The sequence below is a fragment of the Anthonomus grandis genome, chromosome 8 (assembly GCF_022605725.1).
Source record: "Anthonomus grandis grandis chromosome 8, icAntGran1.3, whole genome shotgun sequence".
In the NCBI taxonomy this organism is placed as follows: domain Eukaryota; kingdom Metazoa; phylum Arthropoda; class Insecta; order Coleoptera; family Curculionidae; genus Anthonomus; species Anthonomus grandis.
The window spans coordinates 30,113,906-30,137,806 of record NC_065553.1 but is presented as its reverse complement, the minus strand read 5'-3'; the positions used below and the strand labels follow the sequence as shown (position 1 = coordinate 30,137,806).

Here is a 23,901-nt window from a genome sequence, read left to right as displayed (position 1 = left end):
ATGATGGGGCGAAAAAATTCTCTGAAAACTCATTTATCGAAAGACATTCCCCATTATGAAATGTATTTGCCATTCATTAGCACTATGGTCTATGTGCTTCTTAAGCGTGTGAGAAGTTACCCAATGCATTAGAAAAGTTTGTTAGAAATACTTCTTACTCTTATTTTCAGCATAGTTTTAAAAGACAGTCAGAATTTAAAGAATTTTAAACCTTTCTGAATATAAAGCCCCATAAACTTTTACATCCAGCACAGACGAGATGCTTGTCCTTAAATGCAGCAATATTGAGAGTTCTTGAGCAATATTAAGCATTAAAAGCCTTACAACGATCCCACCACTAAATTATACTTACAGTTCTTAAAATATGTTTTGCCAATTTTTAATAATTTAAACTTAGAGTTTCAATCAGAAAATTCTAAAATTTATTATTTATACTCAAAAATCAGTGCTGCCTATAAAATGTTACTAAGCTATTATATAAGACCCGAATATTTAAAAAACACTGATATAATACAAATCCAATATCGTAACCCTGCATACTATCTCCCTCTCGAAAAAGTGTATATAGGACCCAAAATAGCAGTAGCATTTGAGTAAAATATATAAACGGAGCAACAAAAAAAATCTTTCAGATTAAAGTGTTTAGAGTTTTTCGTAGAAGCAGCCCACCAGTTATTTACAAGGTTTCCTTTTAACACCAGGGAAATAGAAATATTAAAATTATTACACTTCTTACAACCATCAAATATTTCTACTATTGAGAGTATTGATAATGCAAAACAATTTCCACACGTAGTCCCTGATTTAAATACATTAGATCGGGATTATAGGCTTTTAAAAAATGTTGATATATATGTTATTATGGATTCCACAGATTTCTGGAAAACAGTGTGTGTAATAAAGAGAGGAGACGATTCTGAGATGTTTCCCGAATTGGTCAAGTTTGTTAAATCATTGCTTATTTTACCCCATAGCAGTGCATGTGTAGGAAGAGGTTTTAGTTATATAAGCCTAAATAAAACTAAACTTAGGAATAAACTGGGTGAAACAACATTAAGAGTGACATTGCACACTAAAAGACTGATTAAGCCAAACAGTTGCTACAACTTTGATGTATCGATGTATAAAATCGATGACAAAATGTTATCACTACACAAAAACGAAATGTATAAATAAAATTAATTAATTTAGTTAGTTCTGTAAACTTAAGTAGATAATTTTTTGTAACCAGAAATCTTTATGTAAACTATATTTTAGTTATATTTAGCTTATTATTTCTAACAATACTTGCCAGAAATATTCATCACATTGGAAAATAAAAATTTGTCTTCTTAAAAAATATCGGAATTTGTTTATAATTCCTTGCGTAAACAAAAGTAGTTTAAAATCACACAATAACATCAGGAAAAATTTATTAAATTTGTATCTTAGGTTATGTGCTAATAAAACTAAAATTTAACTGCCTTCGCCACCTAGTATCAAAAAATTTATAGTGAATTGCTTTTTATCAAACAATTTAATTACTAAGTAAGCTCTAATGTACACAGACATTAGAGCATTCCTTTTTGTTTGTTTAAATCTAGTAATACAGCTTTAAAAATAAAGTTTTAAAATTTCTGGTGATTTTTTTTTAAATCTGGTGATTTAAAATTTTTTTTCTGGTGAATTTTATTTTTTTGACCTCGCAACACTGTCTTGAGCGGAAGTTCAGTAGCAATGGAGCCTTGGACCGCTGAACACCGTGAGTATGTTGTTAAGACTTTTTTTAGAAATAATGATTCTGTGATTCTAACACAAAAGAGTTTTCGTATACGGTTTAATGTTCCTCCTCGCGGTGCGATCCCTTCTCGAAACACAATTCTTCTGTGGGTTCGAAACTTCCAGAACACTGCTTTTGGAACAACAAGAAGGAGAGGAGGATCACCTCGAAGGGTTAGAACCCCTGCTAATATTGAAGCTGTTCGACATACTGTTGAATGAAGCCCTCGTCGCTCTGCCATTCTTCACGCCCAAGCTCTTCGGATCTCAGACCGGTCTGTAAGACGTATTCTTCATGACGACCTACGCTTCCATCCTTACAAGATTGCTATTGTTCAAGAGTTACAAACAGGTGACTTCGAAAGAAGGGTGAATGTTGCTCAGACCATGTTAAGAATGATCAATGAAGACCCTGAATCATTGTTTTGAGTTCAGACGAGGCTCATTTCCATCTCAACGGATGTGTCAACAAACAAAATTTTCGATATTGGGCTTCAAAAAACCCACAGGAACTTCGTGAAAAAATTCGTGAGATCCCGCGCCAAATATTGGAGAGAGTCATGACTAACTTCTCCAGAAGGCTTGTACATTGTAGAGAAAATGGTGGTCATCATTTAAGTGACATAATTCTTGCTACCTAAGTTATTTTTGTGCTTTTTTATTATAAGTGTTAAATTTCCAGTTCTCCTCTTTACAATAAAAAATAATAATTAAAATATCTCAACAACTTTTTTATTTATCCCATTTCAAAAACCGTCAGGTTTGACTTTGACCGGACCATGTATATTATAATTGGTTGTATAAGATCTTTTAATAAATTTTAGATAGTACTGGCAAGATGCTAATTATACGCAAATGGGACAAGGAAGTTGGAATAGCAATTGTAGCTAGAGGTTTCCCAATAGCGGTTTTCAAGAAAAAGGAAAATATTGCCTCTTTAACTAAACGGTTGCATAGTTTTAACATAGAACCAGAAATATCATCTGTTCCTCGCAAATCGTTTTTATTGCATAAATAGCATTATGAATTTCCTTAATAGTAGAAAGAGAAAAATTAATTGTAAAATTTTCTTTTAATTTATTACTGTTATAAAAGTTGATTTATTTTCCTTTAGTAGAAATATTTTGTAAGAACGATCCAAAAAAATTATTAATGAAGTCAGAGTTGGATAAATGTAGCGGTAAATTATAATTTTTGTTGGTCTTAGCATTCATATTAGAAAGAGTCTTCCACATTTTGGCTGGATTGTTTTGCGAACATACATATTCAATATACTGTTTTTTTGATTCTCTGACCTCCCTAACTAAATAATTGCGGCACTGTTTATATCTTTTACGATCATCGTTTGAGCGACTTTGTTTAAATTTGCGCAACGCTACATTGTGCTGCGACTACCTCATTATTTAGCCAGGAGGCTGGTTTTTTGAAATTCGAATATTTCTTTATTAAATATTTCAAGTTTTTGTCAATATTATTAGTTTGAAGTATATGCATACCACAAGTAGAACACCAAAATATAATATAAATGCATAACAGAAACAATAAGAATTAAAAATCAAAAGAGATGCTTGTTTGTTCAATCCAGCAATTCATTTGGATTTTTGTTTGCTTAAATTATTTACCTTTTAGCTAAGGGTAAGGAATTATACATGGTGTTTTTTATATATTGCGACAAAATTCAAGAACGTGTTCTTTAGACAAAAATTCGCAAAAAAGTTCCTATAAACATAGGTCCTAAATCTTTTAGATTTTGAGCTACAGGGTGGTAAAGTTTTAACAAAAAAATTATTTTTTTTCGATAACTTAAATACCCCTGTAGATATTTGTCCAAAGATTGGTATGCAGGGTCTGTGTATCCAGAGCCATTTACCAACATACTTTTAACATTTGTATGTTCTCCAGTAGCGTGTGTGCGGGTTTTCCGCTGAATACTTTTATAAAGAAAAATGGTACGCCACTGGTTTTTCTTGTATTAAAAAATATTTTAAAATTCCCCGCTTTATTTGCAACGATTTTGATCCCTTGGACTTTGTCCGTTAGATGCACGGTTTTTGCACAAAAAATTAAAAAACATTTTTCTACTTTGACTGATCGCTAAAATTTATTTTTTTTATGATAAAAAATTAAAAAAAAAATTATAAAATTTATTTTTTTTTTGCTATTTCCACCTAAATATTTGGTATCGTTTCATCAGAGATGTTGGAAGCAAACAAACTGCCCATAGTTCCATGGCAATGCTAATTCTAGCCTTTCAATGTTCTAAGGTGTGGACAAAGTCTCAATTTCTTTACAATGACCACTTAAATTTATGAATCAACCTGGCTAAGTATTTGTTCAATTACATTCATTAACAATTCTTTATAAATATGAAAACAAAGAATATCCTGGCAAATATATATTTTAATTTATAATTTATTTTTTTACGTGATAGCCACTGTTCTGCATATGTCTTGCATACGCTCTATATTATAAGACCTAGTCTCTAAAACAATGATAGTTCCTTAGTTTTATTAGAAAAGTATTGACAATGACATAAAAATTTGCTACCTGTACAGTGTACAAGAGTGGGGTTTTATTTATCGTTCTCTCCTATTAATTTTCAATCCACCTGCTGTAATATTATCTCTGAAACTTCTTGCTACTCTGTTGTTGACACGTGTTTCTATTATTTGCGCGATTTCATTGTAACCAGTAATAGATGTTTACGATGTTTCCCTAAAAAAAAATAACAAGGTTATATTACGTAGACATTCACTAATTTTCTACCAGGAAATAAAAGCGAAATAATAAATCCCTCCCAACCTGGAAATGGCGCATACCAATAATGGAAAAATAAGGAAAACCGGGCCCATATTTTAGTCGAGGAGGGGTATAATAATAAGCCAGGCCATTAGTGACGGCTGAATTTTAAATGGGGATATTGCGCCTCAGGCGCGAATAATAATAAAGACTTTAACAGCTAAATTATGCATCTCTCGATTTTGCTTGAAAAAGAGCCGTGCCACTCTTCCTTCGTTCTCTTATGTGTGGCCGGAATGCCGGATTTAAGTTGGAACGAAAAAGTTTTTAGTTATCCCGATACTCTTATCTTACTTTTCTAAGCGAAGAATATTATATGAAATAGTTAACGATTTCTAATACTAAATGGTTCCGGTTCTTATACGCTTAATATTTAACCTTCCGGAGCTCGCACCATATATTAAGATAGAACGCTCGCACGCGGACTGTCAGTCCGCAGTCAAAGTCGAAGGCTAAATCAATTTTTTTTTAAATGTTTATGCAATATTACCCAAAAATAAATGTACAGATTCTAAATAAACAAGATTTTTATTGTAAAATTGCATATAAATTATTAAATCTAAACATTAATTATTGGTAAAAAAGGCATTTAGCAAACAAAGTGACAGGTAATTTATAATCAAATAAAAACTTTAAATTTATGGGTGACATTCATGACATACCATTAGCCAATGCTCTAAACAAATAAATTTATGACATTCAATACATGAATAACGTGAAGGCCTATTTTTTTTGCGATCGCAGAATGCGCAGCGTCCTCGTTGGCCAGCTTGTGTCGGTACTCGATCTGGTCTAGGTGTTTCTAATCCAAAAATTTCACTTATCCTTAGTTGCATAACCCTGGGAATGCACTGGATGACACGTCGGCGAACATGTTCTTCTACCAACTGAAAAGATAAAGCTCGCAAAAAATTCCTTCGTCGTATTGCAGTAGCATTATTTGTCGAAAAAATTACAAAAGAGTTTATTCCAGCCACATTGAGTAAGGAGTAAAATATAACCATGGGCCATCGTCTGGTGTTTTGAGCACAATTGTATGCTGCGCATAGTTTGTCTACACAATCCACTCCACCTTTAGTAGAGTTGTAATCCATTATCATTTCTGGTTTGTTTGTGATGGTATCTATTTTGTCATCATAATGCATACTTGACAAAACTTAAACATTTTTGTTTTTTTTGGTACATGTGATACCAATGTACAATTACTTCTGAATGCAAATAAACTTGATCCAACTGGACGACGTGATGGCTGTGAAAATTCTAATGGCACTTGTCTTTTATTTTTCCGTACAGTACCCAAAAGAGTCAGCTTAAAATCTTCATAAAGCGATGTCAATAAATCCATACTGGTAAACCAGTTGTCAACTGTCACATTGCGGCTGGTTCCTTTGATTGGCTCACATAATCTTTGTACAACTGCAGTTGGTGAGTTACTACATTCATATGGTCCGCTTGGCTGCTTTCCTACATACACTTCCATATTTGAAGTATAAAAAGTTTTCGAATCTGCTAAAGCAAAAATTTTAATCCCGTACTTGTTAGGTTTACTAGGAATGTACTGGTGAAAATTACATTTTCCTCGAAAAGCTTCTAGCTTTTCGTCGATTGTCATGAATTCAAATGGTGTATATGCGGTTTTAAAGTTATTTACAACAGAATCAAAAACTTCTCTAACAGCAGCCAACTTGTCAATTTTTTTTCTTTCATCCCTAGTTTCCAAATCATCAAAACGCAGGTGTGCTAATAGAAATCGAAATCTACTTTGAGACATAGTTAGCCTAAAAAGCTCTACACCCGTTGCATTTTTAGCCCACAATTCTTCAAGATTTAGCCGATTTGATTTTAGAACCCCCGCCAAATATAAAAGCCCAATTACTGCCTGAATTTCCAAAATATCTGTATCTTTCCCGACTATAATTTGATCTAGCTGATTGAATGTGTTTATTTGTGTAATGAACAATTAAATTCAAAATGTCATTTAAAAAAAAAATATTTCCAAATCGCAATTTCTGTTTTTAAGCCCTTAACAGCTACTTTTACTCCTGGAAGATGCTTTATTATATTCTGAGCTCTAGTTTTTAATTTTTTTTTCGAAATACTCTTTTCCCACTTTGTAATTCCCTTCTTACCAACAAAGGTAGGCTGCATTTCCAAATTATCATCATCGTCTTCTTCTTCTTCTTCTTCTTGTTCCACGTCCGATATTTCTTGGTCAGTGTCACTGTCGAGATCCTGTCTTTCTACATGATCTTCTTCTCCAGACTCTTCCTCATCATCGTATTGGATCTCCGGCTCACGATCGCTTTCTTCGAAACACTCTAACATTAGCTGATTTAGACGAGCCTGTTCTTTTTCCCACGATCTATAAAAATAACACAAAGAATTACTAAAAAAAAATTATATAACTTTTTCAAATTTCATGAAAGAATTACAAAATAAAACACTTACCTTTTATTTTATACAGAATAAAAAAATAGGAAAATAACTAACACAAACGCTCGCGTGCGGACTCACAGTCCGCAGTCGTAACTATTTTGAATACAACTGCACTTGTTGAAGACACTTGCACTTCTGATTAACTAGTACGTCCAGTGTTGCCAGGTGAAATAAAATGAAATCATGAAAAATGTAACCAAAAATCATGAGTTTTGGAAAAAAAATCATGAGATGGCGTTTTAAGCCTTATTTAAAAAAAAAACATACATTATTTTTATTAAAATATTTTTTTTGATGAAATAAAGATACAAGTACCAAAATATCTACTTTTTTATTAACAAATTTAAATAAAAACATAAAATTATATGTTAAAGTAAACAAACGTACATAATCTTAAAGTAAATAACTGAAAAACAACTTGCATATCAGCAGGAATTAAATTTTGAAACAACATAGAAACATTACTTATAGACCTGATTTTTCTTGATTTAACTACCTCAGGATCTAGAAATTCTAATTTCTGAAACACAGAGTTTTTAAGTGGAAATCTTGACAATATTTGCTCCACACTCTCAATATAAAAGTCTAGACATCTTAATTTTACCATGTCGAGTCGGTTTTTCTCCAGATCGGCAGAGTTTATGTGGGCAGAAAAGTACATGTCATTTAAATTAAAAAAAAGTCTAGGGTCTTTAAAATCTATATTTTCAATGTTGGCATTTAGATATTCGTCCTTAATATAATAATCTAAAATTGTTTTAACTGTTCTAGCAACCTCTTTATAAATAACGTGAATTTTGGGCGATTCGCTTTGCATTAATTTGTTTAAGCTATTAAAAATAGGTAGTACATTCGATAAAAATGATAAGTATAATTTATTTTCGGGCGTGTTTAGTTTTTCTAAAATAATATTTGCTTGACTGATTTTAAGAGACGCCTGATCTACGAAATAAAACCTCAAAGCTTCATATTGATTAAGAAGCCTTTTAACCACGCATTCCAGAGATAACCAACGTGTCTGGCTAGGATGTAAAATCTTCGATATTGAGACATTTGCAAATTCCTGGAATTCCTTATATTCTTCCACTCTCTTCGGACTATTTGAAAAATAGTTATATACCTCTAAAAAATTATATTTTTTAATTAAGTATACATTTATTTTATTAGCGTATAGCTTACTTCTCTGGCAAATTGTTCCACTTCCTCAGGCAACTTGTGGCATGCATATGATGCACACAAATGAAAGCTATGGCATATGCATTTCATTATGAATATACCTGGAATATTTTCTCGCAATCGACTGACCACAGAATTATTAACGCCAACCATGTTGCTCGCTCCATCTGAAGCAAAGCCAATAAAGTTTGACTTATATGGAACACCATTTTCGGTAAGGAAGTTGATTAAAATTTCATAAAGTGCAGCCCCTGTGGTCTCTACTACTGGGATTAACGCCAAAAAGTTGTCTTCAATGTCAAAATTAATGCACATTCTTACAACTAAACATGAATGTTTGGTGCACGAGTTATCAGTAGACTCATCTATGATAATGCTAAATTTATTATCCCTCATTAGGCCAAGTAGCCAAGATTCTTGAGACAAGCCTGTAACTTTTTGTAAAACTCTTGACATCTTTGTTCGTTTACATTTCATTTGTTTGACAATATCTGAATCAGTGCCTACAGCATTGAGATAATCGATGAAATGCTCCATCAAATTCATAGGGAGATTATGTTCGGCTAGAAACCCCGCAGTTCTTATAATTCCTTCTTTCACTTTTTCTTCAATGCTTATTTTTTTAGAACTTTCTGCAAACATTTGACTTATTTTTACTTGACTTTGCTTGCCCATTGATGCTCTCTGCAAAGCTTTAACATGCTTTTCAGTCTCAGAATGTTTTACTAGTTGGGTTTTCCCTGCAGATACCTTAACATCACATTTACAGTAATCGCACCTTAAATTAAAAAAAAAAAACGTTTACCTCCATTAAAATAAAAGTTTTGTTCGCCTTAAATTAAATATATCCGCATTAAAGCAAATTTTAATTAGTTACGATTCAGTAACTCATATTATCATTTAATTCTCGATTTAACATTATTATAAGTGAATTTAGATTTTGTACTCAATAAATCCAAATTGCACTTATTTTTACAGAAAGTACCTTAACTTAAAATATCATAAATACCTACCAGGGAAAGCCTGTCCCCTTACTGCTGTTCTCGACCCATTGCAAACCCGGTATATTTTTCCATTCCTTTTTAAAATTTTGCTTATAAACCTTTCTTTTCTTGCTAGGTCCTGGAAGAGATATACTCTTGGATGTACTACTACTAGAACTACTAGAATCACTGTCACTCATATTTTTTAATTATTTTCAACTCACAAATAATGCTTTACAATACCAAATACACGAGCAAATGCATAAAACTTCGTGAAAAATATAGCCCGTAGAAATATCCGAGAATCTCGGGGAATCCCCATACTCGTCAGTATTTCCCGTTTATATAGGGCTGTGCGGATATTATTTAAGGCTTTATGATATTTATATGTGTACATTTAGTTGTAGTTTTAGGTTATTTTTATTTTATTTTTATTTTTACGACTAATATTCTGAGTTACGATTTTAAATCTTTGTTTTTTTTTTAAATCATGAGATTTTTAGACAAAATCATGATATCATGAGATGTAAGTCAAAATCATGAGATCTCATGATAAATCATGAGACCTGGCAACACTGAGTACGTCGCGGCCGAAAGATACTAAGCGGCGCGAGCGCCTAAGGCGGCAGATTTTTAAATTAACATAAAAATAGTAAACTTGCGGAACGAGAGTCCGCGCGCGAGCTCCGGAAGGTTTATGCAGATCTACTCTATTAGTATTTTCATACTTAAGCTACTTTTTTCTGAAATGCATAATTTCCAAATCATCTGTATGTTAAATAATTGTTTCACCAGCATCACATTATAATTTTGCTTTTAGCTCTGTTTATTGGTACTTCTGGCTATTTGTATTTAGGTAATTTTTTTGTAGCGAAAAACAAACTTCGGCGATTCTGCATAAAAAATTTATGCAGAACATTTTGCTGGTACTTCTTTTTCCAAGATACAAACTCACCGACGATTGATTTATTGCGTTTATTGATTATTAAGAGGAAATGAAGATACATGAATGTATTTTAAGTTGTATTCCCATCACAAAATATTTGCTTTCTCGTCGTCACCAATATTTGCTTACATATCATGGAATGCAGATACCTTCGAGAAGTACGAACTATGCAAAGATTTTACGAAAAATTTTAACATGTTGCCTGTAAGCATTTTCACTGTATTACAAGTCCTAAAAAAGACATTAAGTAGGGTAAATGCTATAGTGATTGGCCTGTTAAGCCTGCTAGCGATGTATTTAATGGTTAAAATTACTATAAGCCATAGAGTTACAATATTTTTTTAAATTTTAACCAAAATCAGCCTTTTTTTACTTGTTTTCTATGTATTTTGATCATATATCTTGCTTCAAAGTATTTTTAAATATTCAATTTTATGTTTATGTCTAAATCATCAGTTATTGGCCAGGCCAACATAGTTATTGGCCATGATGGTATAGTTACTGGCCGGCATAAAAACCAGTTATTGGCCACCTCAAAGTAAAGAGATGTGAGATTTTTATCATGGTTTAAATACGTAAAACTTAGGTAGGTATAAATGGTTTTATATTAATTTACTTATGGTAGCTGGGTATACCGAGAGAAATATTAAAAGTACACTTATGTAAAAAACTAATTTATTTATTAAATAAGAAATAAATTCTAGTAATAATATACCTAATAATAAAATTACAAATGTTGTTGAATGTCCTGTAAACAAAAAATATTTAAATTACAGTCTCAAATTAGGTTTCAAGGAGCTTGCAAGTGTCACAAGAAAACATATCTGAAATACCTTTTTCTTGGGCGCATTCCACACAAAATGTTCTAAAGCATGAATTGCATTTAATGCCTACTTTTTTACTTGTAATGTTGTACGTGCAATCATAACACATTCCGTCACATACACTTTGATTCTTAACCCTTAAATTCCCATGCTATAAAAATCCACGTAAACACCCATGCGGGGTCCTTTAGAGACCCCAGCAAAACAAATGATTTTAGATTGTTTAAATTTAGTTTTTAAGTTAATTACATCTAGGGAAAAATAAAACTATACATACTTTATATATTTGATCAAACTTTATTGAATATTCTAAAATAGAAAATAAAAATACATTCTAGATAACAAACAAAATACTTGGAGAAGGAAAAAATTTGAAAAATGATTTAAGCCGATGCGCATTTAGTACATACAATATTTTGTTTGGTTATTCTACGATTTTGACATACAAATTGTTTACAATGATCGCATCTAGTGTTCACTTTTTTACCACATCTTCTGGGACACTGAAAACATCTTGCTCTTTTTTTGTTTTGGTTCGCTGGTTCATCGGCAGCTTTTGCGGCACTATATACTGCTATTCCACAGTCTCGTAGAGCCGCCTTTGTGTGCTCCTTATGATTCCTATATTGTGCCCTTGTTTCCATATGAGATCGAGCCAAGTCATCACTTAGTTGCAGTAAGAAAAGACGTCGCCGGGAAGCATATTTATATCTATCACACGCTATTGCAAGGCGAGCGATGCCCGAACGCAGTTCTTATCTATCACATGTTTTGCAAACGCGCCTCTTTAACTAGCACATGCGATCGCCAAAAATGTTGTCTTTCCGATAAAATGCATCAATCGGCGGTCATTAAAAAATATATTATTACGAATGCCTGCAATGTTCTTTGAAAAAACTGAGGTCACAGAGCGTCATACGCAACTACAAAAAAAATATTAACAGTTGGTCGTCTCTTCTGAGTAGATTGCACACAGCCTTTAAACCCTGCTGTTCATCTTTAAATAGGAAAGTGGTACACACAACTAGAAAAGGTACTAAAATTTCTGTCCAACCCACAAGTGTAACAAGGAGAAAGACCAAATTTACAGGAAGAAGACGATTTCAGTCTGGAAGAAAACCGAACAAATCAACCAATAACGAAAATCTAGCTCCTCGTAGCCTTAAAAGTTGTGTCACGCAAAATCGAGCTCTAGGAACTAGAAAAATAGCTAAATAATGTCAGGTTCTTATATTTGTATAATATACGAGTAGTATGTAGGTTATTAAAAAAAAATGCGAAAAAATTAAGAGGTAATTTTTTGTTTAAAATAAAGGGTAGTTTGTTGTATAAATGTTGTGTCAAAAGTCAACGTAATTAAAAGCAACTAACCTTTATTAATCCGATATCTCCCTAATGTTTATACAACAAATTACCCTTTATTTGAACAAGGAATAACCCCCTTAAGTTTTTTGTACTTATTTTGAGACAACCTGTATAAGTTTTACCGTTATTTTGCTGTTTGTATTCAGATGTTTCTAAATGTTTAAAAAGTTTTGTTGTTTTTTATTATTTTATTTGATAGTTTCATGTACTATTCATGTCAAATAAAACTCGAGAGATTATTGTCGTTATTATTTTGATCTATATAGTACTATAGGTGTACTTTTATACTGTGGTACTATACAGGGTGTAAATAAATAAGTACGAAAAAATTCAGGGTGTGACTCTTGGGTTAATTTTAAGAAAAATATTTATACGAACGTATGTCCTAGAAGTCCTAACTTTTGAGATACAGGGTGGATGCACAGAAAATGCATACCAAATTATACTACAATATCTACAGGGGTTCCACAAATATTATTAAAAAACATATGTTGTTCTTAAATATTTACCACCCTGTATCTCAAAAGTTAGGACTTTTAGGACATACATATACGTTCATCTAAAATTGTTTTCTTTAAATTTACCCAAGAATCACCCCCTGATTTTTTTTGCACTTATTTATTTACACCCTATAATAGGATACAAAAATCGAGTTGGAATAACAAATTTCCAATAATATATCATCATTCATAATATTCATAAAAAAGGTGCCTCTTTTAATCTGGAGGACAGAACACCTGGCTGCTGGCAAGGCTGCTGTCTACCTATATTAGAATCTTTTATGCAAGATTACTCGTTCTAAGTGCAAAATTCAAAAATGTGATATTAATAAATCTTAAAGCATTTTTCTATATCTAGGGCATAACGTCGCAATTTTTTTGTTTTTTTTTTTGTTTTTGATTTTAACTTAAAATCCAGGCACAAAAATAAAAATAAAACGTGCTGTTATGCCCTTCATAAATTGGCAGTACTGGCAGTAAGACCACAACAGTTTTTATTTTCCTTGTTTACTATTTTCCTCGAAGAAATCCTGCATAAACGCATTTTTTTAAAACTGTTGTCCTATACTGAACCCTATCAGCAAGAACACAAAGCTAACGATAGATTGAATTATCAATCATTAATAAATATTGTGCACATACGATGCCATCGAGAGAGACACATATACCTGTGATTGGACTGAACGTCGAGTTGAAAAGTGAAGGGCGCTTGTCTTGTTTTCGCTAGGAAATTAAAATACAGTTTATTTAGCGATTACAGGTGATAGTTATGAAGGCGCGTTTGGCATAACATGTGATAGATAAGAAACTAAGTTCGGCTCTCGGGATGAGCGATAACGTGTGATAGATATAAATATGCCGCCGGGAAGAGTTATTTTTTTTCCAATCGGGATGTTTCTCCCTATAAATGACATACGCATTCAAAGTACATATGTCTATAATATTAAAAAATAACCTATACGGCCATCGAGCTGTCCTTCTACCACATGAAAATTCCCTTACCGGCTTATCAGCATTATTAAGCACTCCTTTAGTTTGGTTATAATCCAGTATCATGAGTGGTTTGTTGTCATCCTCTTCAGAGACCTTGTCTTTATCATGTTGGCTGGATAGAACGTGAACCATTCTTCCCTTTTTCGGAATATAAGAAACCATTGTCAGATCCTTTGTAAACGCAAACATAGAGGAGTGAATTGGCCTAGAAGTGTAATTTAGGATTGCAGGAGTATCGGGCTTATTTTTACGAACAGTTCCCAATAAAGTTAGATTTTTGGATAATAAATAGTTAGCTAAAGGGACGTTTGTGAAGAAATTGTCAGTAGTTATCCCTCTCCTAGTACCATGATATGGTTGTACCAGGTCAGATACTACCCTGTATCCTTGGTTTTTTTCTGGTAAATTTCCAGGAAGCTTTCCGGTGTAGACCTGAAGATTGCCAAGATAAGAAGTTTGTACGTCAGCAGCTGCCCATATTTTGATGCCATATCGACCAGGTTTTGACTTTATATACTGTCTGAAAGGGCACTTCCCACGAAAACAAACCAACTGCTCGTCAATAGTAATATGGCCATATGGCTCAAACCCTTTTTTGCAATTGGTCACAAAAAGATCCCATACTTCTCTTATGGCAGCTAATTTGTCATTCTCCTTTCTTTCTCCTCTTGTAGTTTTATCGTCAAATCGTACAAATGTTGAGATTTCTTCAAATCTATTTCTTGATAATGAAGCAGTAAAAAAGGCTCGACGAATACTGGTATTCGTGGTCCACATTTCCTTAGTAGATTCTTTCCTACAGCGTAGCGCGCCTGCTCTTATTAGAACCCCCAAAAAATAGTCTAGCTCGTCACGTTCAAGTGGTATCCATTGTTTCTGTTTATTCGGATGCTTATCGTTCCAAGTATCATAACATCTAGAAGCTTCCTGATTTGTGTGTAGACAAATGAGATCTTTTATTTCCGGCGTTAAAAATAAATTAAAAGCTTCTATAAATGATATATGACGATACAAAATGACAGATGTAGGTATGAATGTGAGACAACGGAGTCTATTCAGCATGTCACCGGTGGATGTCAAACTTTTGCACCAACGGAATATAAAGACCGACATGATATAGTTGCAAAGATACTGCATCAAGAGCTCGCAGAAAAACTAGACCTCTTATCGGCAGCCAAGGTACCATATTATAACTATAAGCCGGAACCAGTTTTTGAAAATGAAAAAAACACAAATTGTAGTGGGATCGCACTGTCCTCACAAATTAACGAGTACAAAACAATAGGCCTGACTTAACTCCGATAAAATTTCTAGGCAAGAAGAAGACAACCCTTACTGATTTAGATATTCCCAATATAATAACAACCTAAGAGCAAAACATAATGAAGAGATTGTTAAGTACAGGGATCTAGAACACCAGATACGAAGACAATGGGAAATGAGAGAAGTGCGGACAGTTTCAATTATTGTGTCAACAACAGGAGTAATACCAAAGAGCCTGATTGAAAACATGAAACTGCTCAACCTTAAGAAAAGCATCTATAAGGTGATGCAGAAGTCGGCGCTATTATCCACATCTCGAATCGTCAGAAAGTTTATTGGAAACGCAGATAACATCAACTAGTTTAAAAAACACATCATGTACTTTTAGTCTAAGTTTATATTTGTAAATAAAGTTAAAAAAACAGTCCGATAACATGGAAAGGACTCCACCAGAGCTTCATCCTTCTGATATTAATAATAATAATAATAATAATAATAATAATAATAATAATAATAATAAAAGTGAGGACCCTACTTACTAAAACGCACAACCACCACCCTCGAAGTGCCACTGAAAGAACAATGCTTCCCCGCCACCTTGGAGGAAGAGGATTAATAGATCTGGGTAAACAACTTGAAAAACAAATCACTAAATTAAGATCCTATTTTTACAGGCAAGGAGAAAATTCCACGCTGCATCCCGCAATAAATCAAATAGACGATTCCACTCCTCTACAACTTAAGAGCGAGGAAGCGCGCAGCTACCATCATACGGACCAGGAAAAACTCCGCATCTGGATGGAGAAGCCCCTTCATGGGCGGCATCCTAATGAGATCAGCCAAAATCATGTCGACACTGCTTCGTCGAACTATTGGTTGGTATTAGGTAAGATGTTTCCAGAAACCGAGGGCTTTCTACTCGCCATCCAAGATCAGGTTATACCAACATCGTCAGAGATCCGTCCGTACAAAATGACAAATGCCGGTATGGATGCCAAACATCAGAGACAATCCAACACATAACAGGAGGATGTCAGGCCTTTGCAGCGACAGAATACAAAGAACGGCACGACTCAGCTGGGAAAATTTTACATCAAGAGCTGGCAATGAAGTTGGAACTTATTACAACAGAGAAGGTTCCGTATTATAAATATACTCCAGAACCCATAGTGGAAAATGACCGATATAAGTTATATTGGGACCGCAGTGTACTTACCGATCAACATGTAAGGCATAATAGACCAGATCTTATTTTAATAGATAAAATTTCCAGGAAAACAACTCTAATTGACGTAGCCATACCGAACAATAATAATCTGCAAGAGAAACACACTGAGAAAATCGCCAAATACAGAGATCTAGAAATTACAAATCGGAAGGCAATGGAGAATGGATAATGTTCAGACCATCCCAATTATTATATCGACAACAATTGTAATACCAAAGAGTCTACTGAAATACCTTAAACAACTAGGAACTGGCGAACATCTATATAAGCACATGCAAAAGGCAGTACTACTGGCAACTGCTCGCAGCACCCGAAAATTCCTAGGAGATAACTCTACATTTCAGGTCACTTAAGGGCACCGAAAAGGCCCCCCACAGACCACAGAGCTTAATCCTTTTGATATCGGAGGTATCTGGGATAAGTAAATGATCCCCCTCCCCTTAGAGGGAGTGCGAGCCTTAACTGGCTGTAAAGAATAATAATAAAGCTAAATACGCAGATCTGGCTCACGAGATAAAACAAAAATGGAGGCAAGATAATGTATGTACTGCCTCTAACTAGTTCATCCACTGGTGAAATTAACAACACAGCTATCAGCGAGCTAAAACAGAAAAATATTAATAATAATAATAATAATAATAATAATAATAATAATAATAATAATTATAATAATTATTATAAGTTTATTAGTCAACATATTACCATCTTCGTATCTAAATCACTAAATAGGAAGGGAAGTACGGAGGCAGATCAATACTGCTCGATCGCCGAATTCAAATCCACTCAATTTTTAGATTTCGGGTGTTCTTGAGGCTTTAGTTTATTTTATTCCCGTCGAAAATGTTAATAACATGAAGAAAAGATATAAAGCTGATTGTAAGACTATATATGCCAAGAATATTGAAGAAATATAAATATCAATGATGCGAAGAAATGATTCTCATACTATGTATGGAAAAGTTCATTTTAAAGATTTGTTGTCACTTTGCACCTATTTAAACGTTAATTATTTAATTTTTTCATTCTGTTATTGTTCTGGTTTAATATTATTGTTTTAGATCGTTCTTGTTAATTTATTAAAGAAATAAAAGAGAGGCAAAACAGATTTTTGTTTGTTGACGATTTAAACGAGAAATCCATCAAAACAATCCTAATTTGAAATATCTTACTGACGTACTATTTAATTTTTGTCTTAGAAGACAACGTATGCGTGTTTATATGTACCAATGATGAACATAAAGTTCTTAATTTATTACATTTTAAAACCCATTTAATCTCATTTGGATATCTGACTTGATTTCAGAGCAATAAATAAATCGTTAATTTATAAGAAAATTTTCAACACCTCGAATATAGAAAATAAAGCATTTGTAGGCACACGTTTATATAAACTATTATTATTTTCTAATGTAGAATCCTTTGAAGTTTGAAGTTGGTAGCACTTATTTACTACCATCTTGTATGTGTGAATTAACCAGGCTAATACTAGTTTTAATAAACCTATATTAGTTTAGCCTTTTTAGTCAAAACCTGAAAGGAACAAAGTTATGCTATAAATTCCTTAATCAAGTTATGCAGTTAGTCAGAATAGCATGCTTTTCCTCCTACCAGAAAAATATAAATGATTTTAATCAATAAAGAAGTGATTTCGCCAAAAACTTAGCTTAACAAGCGTTATTTTAATGATATGCTTGTAACCGTAATTAAAATATAAGTAAGTAATTTAGAAGTTTTCTCGCCATACCTTCACTAGGAGGAAATTACCTTTGGCGGAAACTTAATAAACCCTCGAGGCTTCAGCTTTACTATGCTTATTTATTATTTTAACGACATCATTAGTAAGACCGGTTTCTAAGCCTTAGCAGTGAAATTATGTATCTCAATAATCGATTTGCTTGCATACATTTAATTTATCAAAAAACATCAAACGTCAAGCCTTTATCCCTTCCGATTCACCGACGTTGATAGATAAACAAACGGCTAATTAGTCGAGTAGGCATTAAGGTGGTCGACTGACAAGGCCCTATTGAAACTTTAATATCGAGGGTGGATTAGTTACTACGCTCAAAGGATATTCGTGTATCAGTCTTCTCTTTGACTGGGCTCAATGTTTCAGCTATTTTAGTTTTGATTTACGTAAACTACTTTTCTTCTTTTTCAAAAGGAGATTTTAAGGAATGAAATGAAATATTTATTACAGGTGCAACTTATATAATGAAATACTAAAATTATTGTTAATAATAGTAATAATAATAATACTCACATACATTTTTCGGTATATGTTAAATAAAAGCCCAACGGTTGGTATTTATAATAATATTTATTAGCGGCCAAACGTATTACAGAGGACCGGCACCGGGTCAATACTGAAATGATAACTAAAAATAAAATAAAAGCTGATTCTAACAACTGTAAATACAGCAACATCAGCAACTAAATTGATAAACATAACTTATGCAGTAAATTATTAAAAACCATCTTGGAAAGAGCTTTTGTAAATAGATCCGCCAACTGATTACTAGAGTTCACATAATTGACAGAAATATTTTTCTTCATCTCGAATAAAATGAGCTTTGATGTCTATATGTTTTGTTCTCTTATGAAATTGCTGAGCTTATGTAAGTTTTATGGCTAATTGGTTATTAACAAAAAGTTTTACTGTTGAAATTGTAATGCCAAGTTCTTTAAAAAAAGTTTTCAGCCTTAAAGCTTCTTTGACAAGAAGAGCGAAAGCCAAATACTCTGCTTCAGTGGCTGACTGTGCAACTACATTTTGTTTTTGGCTCTTCCAAGTAATTGGACAATTTGCAAGTATAAAAACATAGCCACTAGTAGATTTACGTGTATCTAAACACCCAGCATAGTCTGCATCAGTATAACCCAACACCTCAGGTTTTAGTCTAAGTCTTAAGTCTTAAGTCTTTCTATAATCAATTTTATAATGTGCAGTGGCTAAGAAAATTAATGAGCCAACAGCCTCAAGATAGGTTAAAGAACTATCACAATTTAAAATATTCCCTACGGATAAAGGCGCACTAGGTTCTGCAGGAATCTTGAGAGGCTTGACATTAGTCATATAAAATTTATTGAGCAATTTTTCAATGTAAAATTTTTGATGAATATCAATAGTGCCAGAAACAAGATCTTGTTTAATTTGAAGATCAACAAAGGGCAATTTATTATTGTTTAAATATACAGTGATTTTAAACATTTGCTGCAAAATTTCTATTAGTTTATTTATAGCACTTTCAGATTTTGACATTAACAGAACGTCATCTACATAAATTACTTGATAAGTTTGCAAAGTTACCAATAAAAACACATTGATCACTTTCAATTTCTAAAGTCAAATTTACTAAGAAAGGGAACAAACTATTAATAAACGTGATTCTAGGAACTGAGATTCAAAATAATACACGAGATGTTCACCCAAGCGTAAATCAGCAACGACTGACTAACGGATGTTTATTCATCTCTCTCTCTAACAAAAAACGTCAAACTTCAACTTACAGTGTTGCCAAGAGTATCTGGAGAGCATGTTAATTTATTGATACATGAACTTTAACACCCCCACTTATCAATATAATTACAACTTCACAACACCTAGCCTTAACATTAAATCGTAATGCTTTTCTGAAACTAAACTTTTCGTTAGAATATCTGCAGGCATAACTTCAGTTCTTAAATACCTCAAGTCTATTACTTTGTCCGTCTCTCTTACAAAATGGTGGCGTATATCGATATGCTTACTTCTTTTATGTTAAACATGATTTGCAGATAAATTAATCGCACTCTGGTTGTCATTGAACAAAATTATACAAGGAACTACGCCAATCAAATCAGTAAATAAACCTCGCGAATACATGGCTTCCTTAGTAGTCTCAGAAATAGACATGTATTCTGCTTCGGTTGATGACAGAGCCACAGTTTTTTGTTTTGAGCTTTCCCATGAAACCAAAGACCCACTTAATTTTAAAGCATAACCTGTGTATGACCTTCGGTCCAAAACATTTGCCCCCCAATCTGCATCCACAAAACCCTGTAACTCTCTTCCATCATTACAAAACTTTAGACCATAATCCAGAGTATGTTTTAAATATTTTAAGACCCTTTTAGCACTTTTCCAGTGACTCTGATTGTAAACAGTATTAAATTGACTTAGAAAGCTTACTGAAAAAGATATATCAGGTCTTGTCAACACTGACAAGTACATAAGACTTCCCATCAATCTCTGGTATGGAACCTGCACCCTATCAAAACTACTTTTGACAGCCTCATCGAAATTAACTTTAAATTCCATAGGGGTCTGGACTGTTTTGGCATCCAACATATTAAATCTATACAATAATTGAAGTATATATTTTCTTTGACTCAAAGTTATAACACGATTTTTAATATCGTAGTCAACTTGCATGCCCAAACATTCCTTGATCCTCCCAAGATATTTAATCTTAAACCTTGACCCTAATTCTGTTTTTATCCTGCTAATTTCCTCTACACTCTTAGAAAAAATAAAAAAATTATCCACAAACAATGTTATAGCAGTTAAAAACTTATTTTCTTTCTTAATATAAAGACAGGGTTCATGCTTGGGCCTATGATATCCTAATTCCAACAACACATTATTGACTTTATCGTTCCAAGCCCTTGATGCTTGTTTTAAACCATAGATGGCTTTTTTTAACCGGAAACACTTATTTGGGTTATCATTGGCACCTGCATACCCTTCTGGCATTTGCATGAACACATTTTCCTTCAAATGCCCATTTAGTAATGCGGTTTTTACATCAAGATGTTCTATGTCTAAGCCTAACTTCACTGACAATCCAAATAATAATCTTAATGTAGCATAGCGCATAACAGGTGAAAAGGTTTCTTCATAGTCAATGCCAGGTCTTTGAGAACACCCTTTAGCCACTAATCTGGTACGATATTTACCTCACCCTCACAATTGACTTTCTTTTTAAACACCCACTTATTTTTCACTACCGAACTATCAGCAGACCACTCTGACATTTCCCAGGTTTCATCCTCCTCAAAGCTTTGGATTTCATCTTGCATAGCCTCTTTCCACATCTTTGCATCTGGCCTGGTCATAGCCTCCTCCACTGTAGCCGGATCTCCAAGTCCCTGGTCTTCAACATACAGGTATGTGACATAATCCTCCAACACGTTGGGTTTGGGCTGCCTTTTTGAAGACCATGGCTCTGGAACCCTCTGCTCGACCATCTTACTTGTAGGAACATATTCCGTGTCACTGTCTTTCGAGCTGTCCCTGCTGCCACCTTCATAGTCTTCAAAACTCTTCTCAGACTCCAACTCTGACTTGTCCTGCACACTGGTGTCTGGGGAATGCTCATTAGTGCCTGAAGCCTCACCTGCCCCCACTGAAGTAGATACTTCTTCTGGAACAATACACTCTTGTATGTTGACTTAAACTGTGTCTTGAGTGTCTTCTATTATTTGCACATCTCGGCGAATAACCACATTATTGGTCTCAGGGTCAAACAACCTATACCCTTTGCTCTCTTCACTATATCCCACAAGTATGGTCTTCTTAGCCTTTTTATCCCACTTTAGCCGGGTCTCCTTGGGAATATGAGTCATCACAGTGCTACCAAAAATGCGTAAATGCTTAATATCTGGCTTACGGTTGAACCACACTTCATATGGAGTCTTGTTGTCAGGCAGACCAGTTGTCACAGTCCTATTCTGCAAATACGCTGCAGTATTTACTGCTTCGCCCCAGAACTTCTTATCGAGGTTGGTGTCGAAGAGCATGCACCTTGCCTTCTCGATTAGGGTCCTGTTCAGCCTTTCGGCAGAACCATTTTACTCCGGGGTATATGCCACAGTCTTCTGGTGAATAATGCCTACATGTCTTAAGTACTTGTCAAATACATTGCTACAAAATTCACCCACATTATCACTGCGCAAAATCTTAATTTTCTTTCCCGCTTGATTCTCGACTAAACTTTTAAAATCCTTAAAAGTTTCAAAGACCTGATCTTTTGTTTTAACAAAATAAACAAAAATTATTTTGCTGAAATCGTCTTGGAAAGTTAAAAAATACCTAGATCCCCCGAGAGAAACTATCTCCATGGGCCCTCAAAGATCTGTGTGAACCATCCCTAGTATGTCCGAGGCACGCCCACCTTTGTCAGGGAATCGTAAACGGCATGGCTTATCTTTATTGCATGTATCACAGTTATGTTTGCTTACATCTATTGGCCCCTTACACAGTATACCCTCCACAGCACCATTGGTCATCTTCTTGAGATCATTTACCCTCAAATGCCCCAGCCTGCGATGCCATGTTTTGCCAGAAACTGCAGCCAAAAAACACTGCCCTGGAACTTCTACATCCAATTTGTAAATGTTATCGATTAACTTAGCCACAGCAATCAACTGCCTCTTCTCATTGTAAATACAACATACTTCAGAGCTAAAAACTACTTTATTTCCCTTGCTAGTTAATTGACTTACCGAAAGTAGGTTGGTAGCGACTTCAGGGACATATAAAACATCTTTCACTTGGATATCAAATGTATTGTTGCCTACCCTAGTCTTCACATTTACATTTCCTGTACATTCTACAGAAACTTTGGACTTATCCGCAATTAGAATTTGTTTTGGCCCAACTGCACTCTTTACATCATACAGCCAATCTTTATTACAGGTCAAATGGACGCTTGCACCGCTATCCAAATACCACTCGGTTGTCCGCTCAAGAAAGTCGCACTAAAAACATTTGTAGCCCCCGATTTAGGAATGTTTTTCAAAACTGGACAGTTACTTTTAAAATGTCCCATTTGTTTTCAACGGAAACACCTGACTTTTGACACTTGACTTTGACATTGCCTGTCTCTGTCACTGTCAACGGGCCTTGACGTACCAGCGTTGCCATATTTCCTTGTCTGCTTCTGACTTCTAATGCCGATAAGAGCACACCCTGCTTTACCATCTTCCATTTCAAGAAGCTTTGTTTTTATGGAGTCCGAGGTTGTAAGCATACCACTATGCTCTATGGCCATTATCATGAGTGAAAATCTTTCAAGCAAACCTGCTAAGAGCAAAGAACCGATCCATTCTTCATCTATATTGAAGCCTGTCCCGCGCAACCTCTGCGCCGTTTCAATAATATGGTTGACGTACGCCGCCATGTTGTCCATGTCATCCAACCTCGCCGATATTAACGATCGTAACAAGTTAATGCTTCTTGCAAATCCAGCGTCATCGTAGAGAATTTTGCCACAATTCCCGCTCTCTTTTTGCCTCTTCTATATGAATAAACAGAGAGGAATCGATGGTCAGGATTATTTTGGCTCTTGCTTGCCCAATTTTGACCTCGTCACTTTCACTGCCCTCGACGCATTTCTGCAAACCTTCGAGAATCAAAACGTTTTCGACCGCGAATGCCCACTCGGAGTAATTGTCCTGGCCCCCTTTAACTTAGGCACATTGGCTATATAACTGCCTGAAACCATTTGCACTAGTTAAAATACTGGGCTTATCGAAAAACCGACACTACCGACTTGGAAACTTTAGGGACTGGGCTCATAACCTATTAATAAACGTGATTCTAGAAACTGAGATTCAAAATAATACACGAGATGTTCATCCAAGCGTA

At 34.2% G+C, this 23,901-nt stretch overlaps 2 protein-coding genes across 2 annotated transcripts in view; one reads left to right on the top strand and one right to left on the bottom strand.

Annotated features, from left to right (window-relative positions):
- LOC126739177 (E3 ubiquitin-protein ligase TRIM9) overlaps positions 1-23,901 on the top strand; it is a 390,452-nt gene that overhangs the window by 176,466 nt on the left and 190,085 nt on the right. The window lies entirely within an intron of this gene.
- LOC126739127 (glutamic acid-rich protein-like) lies at positions 1,456-23,434 on the bottom strand. The gene is made up of 4 exons (XM_050444654.1): positions 23,335-23,434; positions 21,210-21,676; positions 6,687-6,900; positions 1,456-1,472 (listed from the first exon to the last, which is right to left on the bottom strand). Exons 1-4 carry the CDS (start codon positions 23,432-23,434, stop codon positions 1,456-1,458), a joined length of 798 nt encoding a protein of 265 aa, XP_050300611.1.

Coding starts and splice junctions, on each gene's coding strand:
- LOC126739127 (XM_050444654.1), bottom strand. CDS start 23,434: ATGGCGGCGTACGTCAACCATATTATTGAAACGGCGCAGAGGTTGCGC. Junction 21,677..23,334: donor CGGTTCTTTGCTCTTAGCAG/GTTTGCTTGAAA, acceptor GTATTGTTCCAG/AAGAAGTATCTACTTCAGTG. Junction 6,901..21,209: donor AAGTCAATTGTGAGGGTGAG/GTAAATATCGTA, acceptor GAAAAAGAACAG/GCTCGTCTAAATCAGCTAAT.